The following is a 15,201-nucleotide window of genomic DNA, read 5'->3' as shown; positions in this document are numbered from 1 at the left end:
ACTTTTTCATCATCCCAGACTGAAACTCTATACCCATTAAAAAATATTTTCCCACTCCCCTCTCCTCTCAGCCCCTGGCAACCACCATTCTGCATTCCGTCTCTATGAATCTGACTACTCTGGGTATCTCAAAAAGTGGAATCACACAGCATTTATCCTTTTGTGACTAGCTTACTTCATTTAGCGTAACGTTCTCAAGGTTCCTCTATATTGTAGCACGTGTCAGAATTTTCTTCCTTTTAGGGCTGAATAATATTCCCTTCTATATATATAACCACACTTTGTACATCCATTCAAAGTTGTTTCCACCTTTTGGCTATTGCAAATCACACTGCTATGAACATGGGTGTACAACTATCTGTTTAAGTCCCTGCTTTCAGTTCTTTTATGCATATAATTAGAAGTGGAACTGCTGGATCAAATGGTAATTCTATGTTTAATTTTTTGAGGAACAGTCGTACTGTTTTCCACAGCAGCTGCAGCAATCCACATTCCCACCACTAATGCACAAAGATTCCAATTTCTCCACATTCACACCAACACTAGTTGTTTACTGGTTTTCGGTTTGCTTTTCTTTTATTTAGTTAATAACAGCCACCCTAATGCGTGTGAAGTGGTATGTCTTTGTGGTTTTGACTTACATTTTCCTAATGATTAGTGATATTCAGCATCTTTTCATGTGCTTATTGGTCATTTGTATATCTACCTTCTTTAGAAAAATGTCTATTCAAGTTCTGTGCCCACTTTAAAGTTGGATTGTTTGTATTTTTGTTGTTGAGTTTTAGGACTTCTTTATATATTCTGAATATTGATTAAATATATCTATTTAAAAAATTTATTTATTTTATTTATTTTTGGCTGCATTGGGTCTTCATTGCTGTGCGCGGGCTTTCTTTAGTTGTTGAGAGCGGGGGCTACTCTTTGTTGTGCTGGGCGGGCTGCTCATTGTGGTGGCTTCTCTTGTTGCGGAGCACAGGCTCCAGAGCGCAGGCTCAGTAGTTGTGGCGCACGGGCTTAGTTGCTCCGCAGCATGTGGCATCTTCCCGGACCAGGGCTCAAACCCATGTCCCCTGCACTGGCAGGTGAATTCTTAACCACTGCACCACCAGGGAAGCTCAGTATATCTATTTTTAAAGAGAACACTAACAAGCAAGTTGCTACTTAAATGAAACTTACAATATCATAAAAGAATTACAGATTAAATTACTATGAATGCCCCACTTGTGATTAAGAGCAGTCTGAAAATACAATCCTCTCAAGTAGCAATTCCAAAATCAAATAATTTTTAAGTCATCAGTCTCTCCTCAAAACAATTAAACACTCTTGTTTTTCTATAAAGCTCACGAGTACTCAAAAATGTTTTTAAAATTCGTGATTGATAAAAACACTAACAAGTGACTAAAATTCACATGATTCACATGAAACACTCAAAACTACACACACCTGTCAGAGTTTCAGAGCCACCATAGCACACACCTTCAAGCAGTAACACTCATATTTCAATTGATGTAAGTGCTATGCCCTGGAGTACAGGGGAGCACCCTTATATATGTAGACTAAATGGCGGTCCCTGGAGTCGTGGGGCACAACAGCCCTTTGGCATTCAAGTGCTAACTGATGTATGTTCCACTTTATTATTACTATCCCTGACATAAATTTTAAAGTTAAAAAAAGTAAAGAATATAATAATAAAAGTAAGTGCACCATGGTATTCAATTCAATGACTCCCTAAACTCCAAATTAACTTACTCATTCTTATCCAATTAAAGTATTCAATCCTATTTTTCCAAATGATAGTTTTACTACTTAAGTAGATAGATTTCTTATTTTCATCTCCCCAGCATCCAATCTTCCTTCTTCTGGTAACACCTCAATTTCCCATTAGACAACACCTCTCCCCATTCTCAGTCGCTGAACTTCACAGGTAGTGCCTGTGATGAGTAAGTCTGGGCAATCAAATTCAGTGATTAAATCATTAGACACAAAATAAAACAGTAAGATTCAGTCCTAGAACTTTTGCTGAAATTTTTAGTTAACAGATACTTTTAAAATTGCTAAGCTGGGCTGTTGGTAAGCACCTTTGCCATCTCATAAGAAGGGCCAATCAGAGAAAAAAGCTTACACACACACAAAAAGGCAGAGAGCATAAAGACAAACTCAGGAATGTCCCTGATGACAGTTATTGCAATGTCTTATAGCTAAGTCCTTTCCCTGAATTTACAGTACATACATAAGTCAATAAACTCCTTTTTTTTTTTTCCACTTAGCTTCTTAGGGCTTTCTGTCACTTGCCAGTCATTTACATCTCAGTTGTCAGTGGTAATTTTGATAAGTTTTGATAAGTCCTGGTAATTTTGATAAGTCCTGGAGGCCTGTCTGTATCAGACTTAAACATGCATTATAGAACGTTTATAATGATAAAAACATTATTACAAAATGTCAACTTATTGTCCCCACAATGACTACTCATTCGGAAAGTATGCTCTTAGAAAAAAAAAGAAAGCAAAATTGATAATGTATTTAAAAATGTACAACTCTACCAAGTAGAATGTAAACATGTGCTTACAAAAAAAACACAGGAAAAAATTCCATTTTATTAAATCTGGGGAAAGAAAATATCCCTACTTGATAAGAAATTCTATGTATAAAATCATTACAGTTAGAATAGTAGTGAACAGAAAAAGTGGAGTTGAGAGAAACGTTAACATAAAGTAAATGCAATGTAAAATGGGAGATTTTCTCATTAGTTTTTTCCAATGGCACAAAATATCCATTCTCACTTAGATTTAGAGTTTATGTAAAAATATACCTGTATTAATTTCCTATAGCCACTGTTAATTACTACACACCTGTGGCTTAAAATAACAAAAATTTATTTTCTCACAGTTCTGGAGGCCAAACATTTGAAATCAGTTTCAACAGGCTGAATCAAGGAGGTTCTATAGGACAATCCTATACCAGGTTTTCATGGCTGCCAGCATTCCTTGGCTTATGGCTATATCACTCCAATCTTGGCCTCTGTAGCCACTTTGCCTTCTCCTCTTCTGTGTATGTTAATGGTTCTTCTGACTCTCTTTTACAAGGACATTTGTGACTGCATTTAGGGGCCACCCAGATAACCCAGAATAACCTCCTGATCTCAAGATCCTTAACTTAATCATACCTGTGAAGTCTTTACTATAAGGTAACATTTACAGATTCCAGGGATTATGATATGGATATTTTTTATGCAGCCATTTTTCAGCCTACCACCATGTTATAAGTCATTTCAATAACTATAATACCACCAAAAAGGCTAAGCACCTGGAAACTATATGCACCTTATATTCTCAAATTAATTTTTTTTACAATGTTCTCTATTTATATTAGTACCAGCACAAAAAGCTCCAAAAATGTCATATTTAGAATAAAAAGGGAAGACTCTAGTAAGAAAATATCTACTAAGCATTGCCTTAAGAAGTGATTAATATTAACTAAATTTAACATACTATTCTTTGAAACTACAGTTATTATCATGACAATCTGTTTTATTACAAATTTAAAAGTTAATATAAGACTTTACCTCCAGATCCTAACTGCTTGTAGAATCTGTATTCCAAATGTAGTTGTGGTGCTCTGGATTTCATGGGCTCCTAATTAAAAAAAAACAAGCATCAACAAAAAATATTTAAGTTATTAAAATATCACTAGGCCCCAATTCCAAATTTATAAATCTTGGTGTCAACTCTTTTTTTTTTTTTTTTTTTTTGGTATTCCAAGCATTGTTCCTTGTAATATCTCAAAGTTTTGCCTTGATTAAAATACAATCTGAGACAGAGTAAAACTGTGTTCAGCAATTTCCACAAATACATATAGTATCCATACATATGGAAAGACCCACCTCAATAAAGCAAAATAATATTTAATATTTCAAACATTCAGAAGCATATGAATGTATTAGAAAAGGTCTTTAAAAGCTACATAATAAACCAGTAGTTAACTCAGGAGAGGGATCTAGGTTTGAGTAAGGTCAAAGGTGAATTTTTAATTTCTGTTGATTTTTTTATTAAAGATCAAATATATATATATATATTTTAGACAGTAAATATGGTCTATTTTTGCTTTTTTCCAATAAAATACATTTGATCACTTTTTTTTAATACAGCAGGTTCTCATTAGTCATCCATTTAATACACATCAGTGTATACATGTCAATCCCAACAGCCCAATTCATCACACCACCACCACCACCCCCCGCTGCTTGCCCCCCTTGGTGTGCATACGTTTATTCTCTGTATCTGTGTCTCAATTTCTACCCTGAAAACCGGTTCATCCGTACCATTTTTCTAGGTTCCACATATATGCATTAATATATGATATTTGTTTTTCTCTTTCTGACTTACTTCACTCTGTATGACAGTCTCTAGATCCATCCACGTCTCAACAAATGACCCAATTTTGTTCCTTTTTATGGCTGAGTAATATTCCATTGTATATATGTACCACTTCTTCTTTATCCATTCATCTGTTGATGGGCATTTAGGTTGCTTCCATGACCTGGCTATTGTAAATAGTGCTGCAATGAACACTGGGGTGCATGTGCCTTTTTTTTTTTAACATCTTTATTAGGGTATAATTGCTTTACAATGGTGTGTCAGTTTCTGCTTTATAACAAAGTGAATCAGTTATACATATACATATATCCCCATATCTCTTTCCTCTTGCATCTCCCTCCCTCCCACCCTCCCGATCCCACCCCTCTGGGTGGCCACAAAGCACCAAGATGATCTCCCTGTGCTATGCAGCTCCTTCCCCCTAGCTACCTATTTTATGTTTGGTACTGTATATATGTCCATGACACTGTCTAACTTTGTCCCAGCTTACCCTTCCCCCTCCACGTATCCTCAAGTCCATTCTCTAGTAGGTCTGCATCTTTATTCCCATCTTGCCCCTAGGTTCTTCTGACCACTTTCTTTTACTTTTTTTTTAGATTCCATATATATGTGTTAGCATACGGTATTTATTTTTCTGTTTCTGACTTACTTCACTCTGTATGACAGTCTCTAGGTCCATCCACCTCACTACAAATAACTGTTTCATTCCTTTTTTTGGCTAAGTAATATTCCATTGTATATATGGGCCACATCTCCTTTATCCATTCATCTGTTGATGGACGCTTAGGTTGCTTACATGTCCTGGTAAATAGAGCTGCAATGAACATATTGGTACATGACTCCTTTTGAATTATGGTTTTCTCAGGGTATATGCCCAGTAGTGGGATTGCTGGATCATATGGCAATTCTATTTTTATTTTTTAAGGAACCTCCATACTGTTCTCCATAGTGGCTGTATCAATTTACATTCCCCCCAACAGTGCAAGAGGAACCTTCATTTTCTGATGAAGCCCATTCTAACTGGTGTGAGGTGATACCTCACTGTAGTTTTGATTTGCATTTCTCTAATAATTAGTGATGCTGAGCAGCTTTTCATGTGCTTCTTGGCCATCTGTACGTCTTCTTTGGAGAAATGTCTACTTAGGTTTTCTGCCCATTTTTGGATTGGGTTGTTTGTTTTTTTAATATCGAGCTGCATGAGCTGTTTATATATTTGGGAGATTAATCCTTTGTCCGTTGATTCGTTTGCAAATATTTTCTCCCATTCTGAGGGTTGTCTTTTCGTCTTCTTTATGGTTTCCTTTGCTATGCAAAAGCTTTTAAGTTTCATTAGGTCCCATTTGTTTATTTTTGTTTTTATTTCCATTTCTCTAGGAGGTGGATCAAAAAAGATCTTGCTGTGATTTATGTCAAAGAGTGTTCTTCCTATGTTTTCCTCTAAGACTTCTATAGTGTCTGGTCTTACATTTAGGTCTCAAATCCATTTTGAGTTTATTTTTCTGTATGGTGTTAGAGAGTGCTTCATTCTTTTACATGTAGCTCTCCAGTTTTCCCAGCACCACTTATTGAAGAGACTGTCTTTTCTCCATTGTATATCCTTGCCTCCTTTGTCATAGATTAGTTGACCATAGGTGCGTAGGTCTACCTCTGAGCTTTCTACCTGTTCCATTGATCTATGTTTCTGTTCTGCCAGTACCATATTGTCTTGATTACTGTAGCTTTGTAGTATAGTCTGAAGTCAGGGAGTCTGATTCCTCCAGCTCCATTTTTTTCCCTCAAGACTGCTTTGGCTATTCGGGGTCTTTTGTGTCTCCATACAAATTTTAAGATTTTTTGTTCTAGTTCCATAAAAAATGCCATTGGTAATTTGATAGGGATTGCATTGAATCTGTAGATTGCTTTGGGTAGTATAGTCATTTTCACAATATTGATTCTTCCAATCCAAGAACATGGTATATCTCTCCACCTGTTGGTATCATCTTTAATTTCTTTCATCAGTGTCTTATAGTTTTCTGCATACAGGTCTTTTGTCTCCCTAGGTATGTTTATTCCTAGGTATTTTATTCTTTTTGTTGCAATGGTAAATGGGAGTGTTTCCTTAATTTCTCTTTCAGATTTTTCATCATTAGTGTATAGGAATGCCACAGATTTCTGTGCATTTATTTTGTATCCTGCAACTTTATCAAATTCACTGATTAGCTCTAGTAGTTTCCTGATGGCATCTTTAGGATTCTCTATGTATAGTAGCATGTCATCTGCAAACAGTGACAGTTTTACTTCTTCTTTTCCAATTTGAATTCTTTTTATTTCTTTTTCTTCTCTGACTGCCAAGGCTAGGATTTCCAAAGCTATGTTGAATAATAGTGGTGAGAGGGGACATCCTTTTCCTGTTCCTGATCGTAGAGGAAATGTTTTCAGTTCTTCACCATTGAGAATGATGTTTGCTGTGGGTCTGTCATATATGGCCTTTATTATGTTGAGGTAGGTTCCCTCTATGCCCACTTTCTGGAGAGTTTTTATCATAAAGGGGTGTTGAATGTTGTCAAAAGCTTTCTCTGCATCTATTGAGATGATCATATGGTTTTTATTCTTCAATTTGTTAATATGGTGTATCACATTGATTTGAATATATTGAAGAATCCTTGCATCCCTGGGATAAATCCCACTTGGTCATGGTGTATGATCCTTTTAATGTGCTGTTGGATTCTGTTTGCTAGTATTTTGTTGAGGATTTTTGCATATATATTCATCAGTGATATTGGTCTGTAATTTTCTTTTTTCGTAGTATCTTTGTCTGGTTTTGGTTTCAGGGTGATGGTGGCCTCATAGAATGAGTTTGGGACTGTTCCTTCCTCCGAAATATTTTGGAAGAGCTTGAGAATGATGGGTGTTAGCTCTTCTCTAAATGTTTGATAGAATTCACCTGTGAAGCCATCTGGTCCTGGAATTTTGTTTGTTGGAAGATCTTTAATCACAGTTTCTATTTCATTACTTGTGATTGGTCTGTTTATATTTTCTATTTCCTCCTGGTTCAGCCTTGGAAGGTTATACCTTTCTAAGAATTTGTCCATTTCTTCTAGGTTGTCCATTTTATTGGCATAGAGTTCCTTGTAGTAGTGTCTTAGGATGCTTTGTATTTCTGTGGTGTCTGGTGTCACTTCTCCTTTTTCATTTCTAATTTTATTGATTTGAGTCCTCTCCCTCTTTTTCTTGATGAGTGTGGCTAATGGCTTATCAATTTTGTTTATCTTCTCAAAGAACCAGCTTTTACTTTTATTGATCTTTGCTATTGTTTTCTTTGTTTCTATTTCATTTATTACTTCTCTGATCTTTATGATTTCTTTCCTTTTGCTAACTTTGGGTTTTGTTTGTTCTTCTCTTTCTAGTTCCTTTAGGTGTAAGGTTAGATTATTTGAGATTTCTCTTGTTTCTTGAGGTAGGCTTGTATAGCTATATACTTCCCTCTTATAACTGCTTTTGCTGCATCCCATAGGTTTTGGATTGTCGTGTTTTCACTGTCATTTGTCTCTAGGTACTGTTTGATTTCCTCTTTGATTTTTTCAGAGATCTCTTGGTTATTTAGTAACGTAGTGTTTAGCCTCCATGTGTTTGTGTTTTTTATGTTTTTTCCCCTGTAATTCATTTCTAAACTCATAGCATTGTGGTCAGAAAAGATGCTTGATATGATTTCAATTTTCTTAAATTTACTGTGGTTTGATTTGTGACCGAAGATGTGATCTATCCAGGAGAATGTTCTGTGCGCACTTGAGAAGAAAGTGTAATCTGCTGTTTTGGGGTGGAATGTCCTGTAAATATCAATTAGATCTATCTGGTCTATTGTGTCATTTAAAGCTTCTATTTCCTTATTTATTTTCATTTTGGATGATCTGTCCATTGGTGTACGTGAGGTGTTAAAGTCCCCCACTATTACTGTGTTACTGTCGATTTCCTCTTTTACAGCTGTTAGCAGTTGCCTTATGTATTGAGGTGCTCCTATGTTGGGTGCATATATATTTATAATTGTTATATCTCCTTCTTGGATTGATCCCTTGATCATTATGAAGTGTCCTTCCTTGTCTCTTGTAACATTCTTGGTTTTCAAGTGTATTTTATCTGATATGAGTATTGCTACTCCAGCTTTCTTTTGATTTCCATTTGCATGGAACATCATTTTCCATCCCCTCACTTTCAGTCTGTATGTGTCCCTAGGTCTGAAGTGGGTCTCTTGTAGACAGCATATATATGGGTCTTGTTTTTGTATCCATTCAGCAAGCCTGTTTCTTTTGGTTGGAGCATTTAAACCATTCACGTTTAAGGTAATTATCGATATGTATGTTCCTATGACCATTTTCTTAATTGTTTTGGGTTTGTTTTTGTAGGTCTTTTTCTTCCCTTGTGTTTCCCACTTATAGAAGTTTCTTTAGCATTTGTTGTAGAGCTGATTTGGAGGTGCTGAATCCTTTAGCTTTTGCTTGTCTGTAAAGCTTTTGATTTCTCCATCGAATCTGAATGAGATCCTTGCCGGGTAGAGTAGTCTTGGTTGTAGGTTCTTCCCTTTCATCACTTTAAGTATATCATGCCACTCCCTTCTGGCTTGTACAGTTTCTGCTGAGATATCAGTTAACCTTATGGGAGTTCCCTTGTACGTTATTTGTCATTTTTCCTTTGCTGCTTTCAATAATTTTTGTCTTTAATTTTTGCCAGTTTGATTACTATGTGTCTCAGCATGTTTCTCTTTGGGTTTATCCTGTATGGGACTCTGCACTTCCTGGACTTGGGTGGCTATTTCCTTTCCCATGTTAGGGAAGTTTTTGACTATAATCTCTTCAAATATTTTCTCGGGTCCTTTCTCTCTCTCTTCTCCTTCTGCAACTCCTATAATGCGAATGTTGTTGTGTTTAATGTTGTCCCAGAGGTCTCTTAGGCTGTCTTCATTTCTTTTCGTTCTTTTTTCTTTATTCTGCTCTGCAGCAGTGAATTCCACCAATCTGTCTTCCAGGTCACTTATCCATTCTTCTGCCTCAGTTATTCTGCTATTGATTCCTTTTAGTGTAGTTTTCATTTCAGCTATTGTATTGTTAATCTCTGTTTGTTTGTTCTTTAATTCTTCTAGGTCTTTGTTAAACATTTCTTGCATCTTCTCTATCTTTGCCTCCATTCTTTTTCCAAAGTCCTGGATCATCCTCACTATCATTATTCTGAATTCTTTTTTTGGAAGGTTGCCTATCTCCACTTCATTTAGTTATTTTCCTGGGGGTTTATCTTGTTCCTTCATCTGGTACATAGCCCTCTGCCTTTTCATCTTGTCTATCCTTCTGTGAATGTGGTTTTTGTTCCACAGGCTGCAGGATTGTAGTTCTTCTTGCTTCTGCTGTCTGTCCTCTGATGGATGAGGCTATCTAAGAGGCTTGTGCAGGTTTCCTGATGGGAGGGACTCTCAACTCTTCTATAATGTAATACTCTATTAGTCATCTTTGTCTCCCTAAGGTTAAATCCAGATAGTCAAGTTTAAGCGCAGCGTAAAATAAATTAATGCCATAAATGTACACAAGGTTAAGTGGCTATTAGATTAAGCATTAGGGAAATCTGTGTTTGACTCTTTGTCCCTGAAGAAGAGTATACTGTGAACATTCATGACTAGAATGGTGGCCCTGATTCTATTTCTCCTGTTCCCAGGAATTCACCTCTAAACTATATATTTCTAATGTAAAGAAAAGTAAGAAATTACAGAAAAGTAAGAAAGAACAAAGACAGAGATAGGAAAATTCTGATAGTAACAACAATATATTTTTTTTTTAATTTTTAGCTGGAGTACAGCTTACAATAAAACACACAGTTCCTAAGTATTAGGCCCATGAGCTTTGTAAATTGTATATATCCCTGCAACCACCATCTCAAGAAACCTTTAGCCTCTAAAGTTTAGAGCATTTCCATCACCCTTCTCTCAGAGATAATCACTTTTGGACTTCTAGCACCTTTGGATTTGTTTTGTCCGTAGTTGGATTTCATACAAATGACATTATACAATGTATGTTTTATATGTATGTGTCTGCCTTTTTTCCTTCAACATAATGTTTTTGAGATTTTTACACACACACACCAACACACACACACACACAGAGAACATAAACAGAAGCAAAATAGATTTAACATATAAGAAATAATAAATGTGTGAAAATATTTGCAGGAAACAAAACTATAACAGAGTAATAACACAGGAAAATTGAACAAGATTCAACAGGAAAGTACAGCAAGGTAACAAAATTTAAACAGAACCAACAAAACTTCAAGAAGTACAAAAAACTACAATAACAAAATTTAAAACTAATCTACCAACATATTAACACAACAGAAAAGATAATTTGGAAACTGGGAGATAGAAAAATGTCTAAAGAATGAGAAAATTTTGTAGACTGCATGTATATAAAGTATACAAAATGCATTATGAAGGAGGAAAAATAGAAAATATAGGAAAAAGATTAGAGATCTGGACAATATAATGAGAAGGTCTAATATACATTTGACAAGTGTCTCGAGAGAAAAGTGAGCAGAGGCAATAACTGAAGAAATAAATGCAAGAACTGATGAAAGATAAACCAGAGATTCAAGAGGAATGTGAATCCCAAACAGAATAACTAAAATATTTATACTAAGATATATCATAATGAAAAAACCAACGACAAAGACTTCAGATAAAGAACCTGTAAAATCCCAGTGGAACAATTATAATCATAAAGATTATTATAAGAGAAAACAATCAGCTTAGTTCTTGAGAGGCAGAATGGTAGGGTAGAACTCTAGTTAGAAGCACAGGCACTGAAACTAAATTGTATTGCGTTTGAATCCTAAATTCACTACTTACTAGCTGTTGTAGAGACTTTGGCAAGTTACTTAATCTTTTTGTACTTTTCAATTCCCTCATCTACGAAAGAGGGATAGAATATTCTTTCTCATTTTGTTTATATATACATATATATGACTTAAAATAGCTCCTTCCACATAGTGGAATTCTTCAGTTAACTATATAAAAGTATATAACCATAAGATATAATGAAAGATGCCCACTCAGGCAATCACAAGTAAAATTAAATACATAACTTATTCAGTCACTAATATTCCCTAGGTAAAAACAGAAACCCAGATCTAACTTAGTTGAGTCAGTTCAACTTGATTCCAATACTTTACTAGCAGTAAAATTTTATTGTGCCACCATATAACAAAAGTCACCTCACCACAGGATGAATTTTTCATTATTCATGAACAACGGGTTACTATATAACTACAAACAACAAGATATGAGGGTGGTAGCTGAGGTCAAATTTAACAAATTAAACAAACTTGAGACAAACTATAAATATGAACTAGGGTAACATTAAATAAATGTGAAAACCTTTATAGGAGATAACAGAGCTAAAAGTAGTCACTGAAGTTTGCTCTCTGAACACCACTGTCAACAAGTAATGCCTTTATTTGTACCAACGTACAAAAATAAGATAGCACTGAAGGTATACAGACATAACATTTTCAAGTGGTTACTTTTTAGGCAAGTTCTGAACAAAATTATATTATCGTCTATAAACAGAGACAATAGATACAAACATAAGATACAAAAATATATATAAGGACACTTTATGTATATATAATACACACACACACACACACACACACACACACACACATTTAGTAAACTAAGTACCAAACCACGGTCCAACAGTTTATGTGAAAAATTTTCTGCCCTGCCAATATATTTTTTGGATGAATCTGAGGCAAGCATGACTCTATACCATACTTCAACCTCAAAATACCACAAAGAGATCCAAAAATATTCCCAGTTCTCCCAAAGAATACTGAATAACCACAATTATTATATGTAGTCCTGATCACTGTGCTTTAAAAAGGGATAAATCAGAGCAGAGAAAGAATGTCTGCCCACCAAAAAAAAGAAGAAAAATAAGGGGATAGTGATATGGCATGAAGGTAAACTAAAAAAATGTGACTTATGTGTGTATACATAAGAAGGCTAAAAGATGACATAATACATGTTTACTAAGGCATCAAAGATGTCAACAGGGTAAACAAGTTCCAAATCTGAAAATAACAGGACCTAAGGGTCACCAGTTAATGACTGAAATGGACAAGTAAAGGTCAGCCTAGAGGGGCTCCTATTTTGACACAACGGTTTATTTGCCCTAACATCAGTTAAATAGCTGATAGATATCTGAAGCTACTCACTACGGGCCATCAATAACACAGAATATGGGTGCTGCCACACTTCCATCCTTGTGTGCCACCCCAACTCCCCACACCGTACAACATCTAGATCCCAGACCACTGGCCTAGAACATGCGAAAAGAAAGAAATCCAAAGAAAAAGTCAGCAGTGCCCATTCCCTGCATCCTGGGCCTCCCTATTGTGATTCACACAAACTAACTCCCCGCGTCCTGATTTCACACTCAGGAGGGAACCTTGTAATTTTAACTTAGCATTCTATGTATATCAGCCTACAGAAAGAAAACATTATTTATACTGATGTGGGCATTCTGGACCCATAATAGTAAAATATTTCACTGTAAGTTAGAAATTAACTCTTCCTAAATATTTACACCTCTGAGAGCTTGACTGATTGCATGAATTGATTAATACTGTGAATCCACTTCTGGTTAACAGTGACAATCTTAATAAGACAACCTAACCAGACTTTCTGTCATAAAGTCAAGGACCAGAATTTAAACCTAGGTGAACTCATGCCAGGTAAATGCCAGTGCCCGCTCATATGTCAGCCAGCCAGTCTCTCCTGGTGGCACCACAACCCTTCTGTGCATTTTTATTTCCCAGTAAAAGTAAACAGCATTTGTTGCAGTGAAACTTGGCTTACACTCACAGGATACTTAAAATTAAGTAGCACCGTTTTCTATCTCATCCCCAAAGTTTTTTTTTTTTTATTTCTCCCACTTGCCTCTTCCTCAAATAGTCTCTCCTTCTATATTAAAGTCACATTACCCTAATAACAGTGGTTATATTGGCAGAGACAAGATTGAGACTGGCAGGCAGGCTGGGAAAACCAAGCCATGCTCAACCTCAAGGAAACATGGCTGGCAAACCAGATAGAACAGATATGCCAGCAGAAAGTTATATCTTAAAAAAATTCTCAGATCCCAACTATTCAAAAAAAAAGCTGCCTTATAGCTATCATACCAGGCACATTTGGGACTTCAAAACAGTCCCAGCGGAGTTTGCTTGCCTGGCTATCCACCAACATCAAGAATTCCTGAATCCTTGAAGGTCAAACAATAGCCAAGTTTTACCAAATATCAAAACATCAACAGAAAAAGAGATGTTGGAAGGTACCTCAAATACATTTTCAAATAATGTAATCCTGAATACTAAGGACACCTTTGTCCAAGTGCTTGAATCAGGAAGAAAAATCTTGCATTCTAACTTTTATCTAATAAAAAATGCCAATACGCCAGCTTCCTTAAATTCAAAAATTTTTAAATTCAGTTCTATAATGCTGCCAAAGTAAAGGGATTAAGTTTTTGTAACACACAAAGACACAGATATCTTATATATACGTTATCATACACTTGAGGGGCATGATGATGCTAGGAGCTTAATAACAAAAGGTCAGTTACACTTACCACTTTCCCAATAAACACTCAAGTTAAAATGATATGAAAAAAAAGTAGTGAAAATGCAACTTAATCATTAAAGAAATAACAAGAAAGTAATTAAAGAAAAATAAGAAACATGAACTTACCAGTTTAATTGCCACATATTCATTTGTATATAAATTTTTCCCTTGAAAAAAAAAAGAAAAATGTCAGATTCTACCAGCAATGAATTTTTAAAGATACATTGTGTAAAACTGTACTCTGGGGGGTCAGGGGAAGCACATAACACATTTAAATGAAACATAGGTTTTTGCTTCCAACTATTTAGCAGAAGTCTCAATAACAAGGACATATTAAAATTTATGATCAACTCCATAACATATTTAGTATTTCACCTGGATTCAGAGTAGAAAGTAATACTAATAAATACTTTAGTCCAGTTATTAAAAAAAAAGAAAAATTCTTATTTTGTTGGAATACTGCATACAACTTACAAAGTAATCAGTAGGCAAACACATGCTAAATTCAAAACTAGAACCCTATATAGAAACAGGAGTACAAAATTCCTTTCTCCATCACCACCTCATTTTAAATCCTTCATTATTATGGGATGTGATCTTAATAGGGCTCATATGTAATCTAGTAAATAGATCAAATATATAGAAAAAAATCTGGAATACCTTTAAAATAAAATAAAATTTTAAAAGTATTATTCAATAATTGGCTTTGACAAACTAGTTAATTACTCTGAGGGGAAGAAGGGTTATTAAGAACTTGCCTTATAACCAAATTAAATTCCAGGTATTTTAAGAGTTAGATATAAGCCATAAAACAAGAAAAAATATTTATCAGGCCAGTATATAGAAGCCTTTTTGAGCATTAAAAATAAATGGAAAAAGATTAAAAGATCAGAAGATTTTATACAGATTTGATAGCTTAAAATATTTTAAACTTTTGTAAGTTGAAAAAAACTATTATATACAAAGAACAGGTGAAAGACAAATCAGAATAAAGATTTAATATAATTAATATGTAAAGAATTCAAATGAATTACAGTAATCACTGGCACCAGCAAGTTGAAAATAATCTAGAAAATTCCAAGGGGTCAACATCTGTAGTTCAAGTAAAATCCTATGGAGAATTAAGCATATGAAGAAAATCTGATACAGAAATTAATGTGTTTCTTTACAAGTACAGTTCATAGAATAAAAAATAGA

The 15,201-nt window shown here is 35.0% G+C and overlaps 1 protein-coding gene across 9 annotated transcripts in view; it reads right to left on the bottom strand.

Moving 5' to 3' along the window:
• The window catches only part of CSNK1G3 (casein kinase 1 gamma 3), a 126,876-nt gene that overhangs the window by 66,493 nt on the left and 45,182 nt on the right, over positions 1-15,201 (bottom strand). For all 9 annotated transcript variants that reach the window (XM_081231417.1, XM_081231418.1, XM_081231414.1 and 6 more), the window contains exons 3-4: positions 14,131-14,171; positions 3,563-3,632 (exon numbers count right to left, since the gene is read on the bottom strand). In XM_081231417.1, the coding sequence (XP_081087543.1) occupies positions 3,563-3,632; positions 14,131-14,171 (111 nt within the window). The remainder of the gene's footprint in view (positions 1-3,562; positions 3,633-14,130; positions 14,172-15,201) is intronic.

The sequence above is a fragment of the Mesoplodon bidens genome, assembly GCF_964165515.1.
Source record: "Mesoplodon bidens genome assembly, chromosome: 4".
Classification (NCBI taxonomy): domain Eukaryota; kingdom Metazoa; phylum Chordata; class Mammalia; order Artiodactyla; family Ziphiidae; genus Mesoplodon; species Mesoplodon bidens.
Note: the sequence above shows the minus strand (reverse complement) of the source record. Positions and strands in the feature narration are given on the sequence as shown.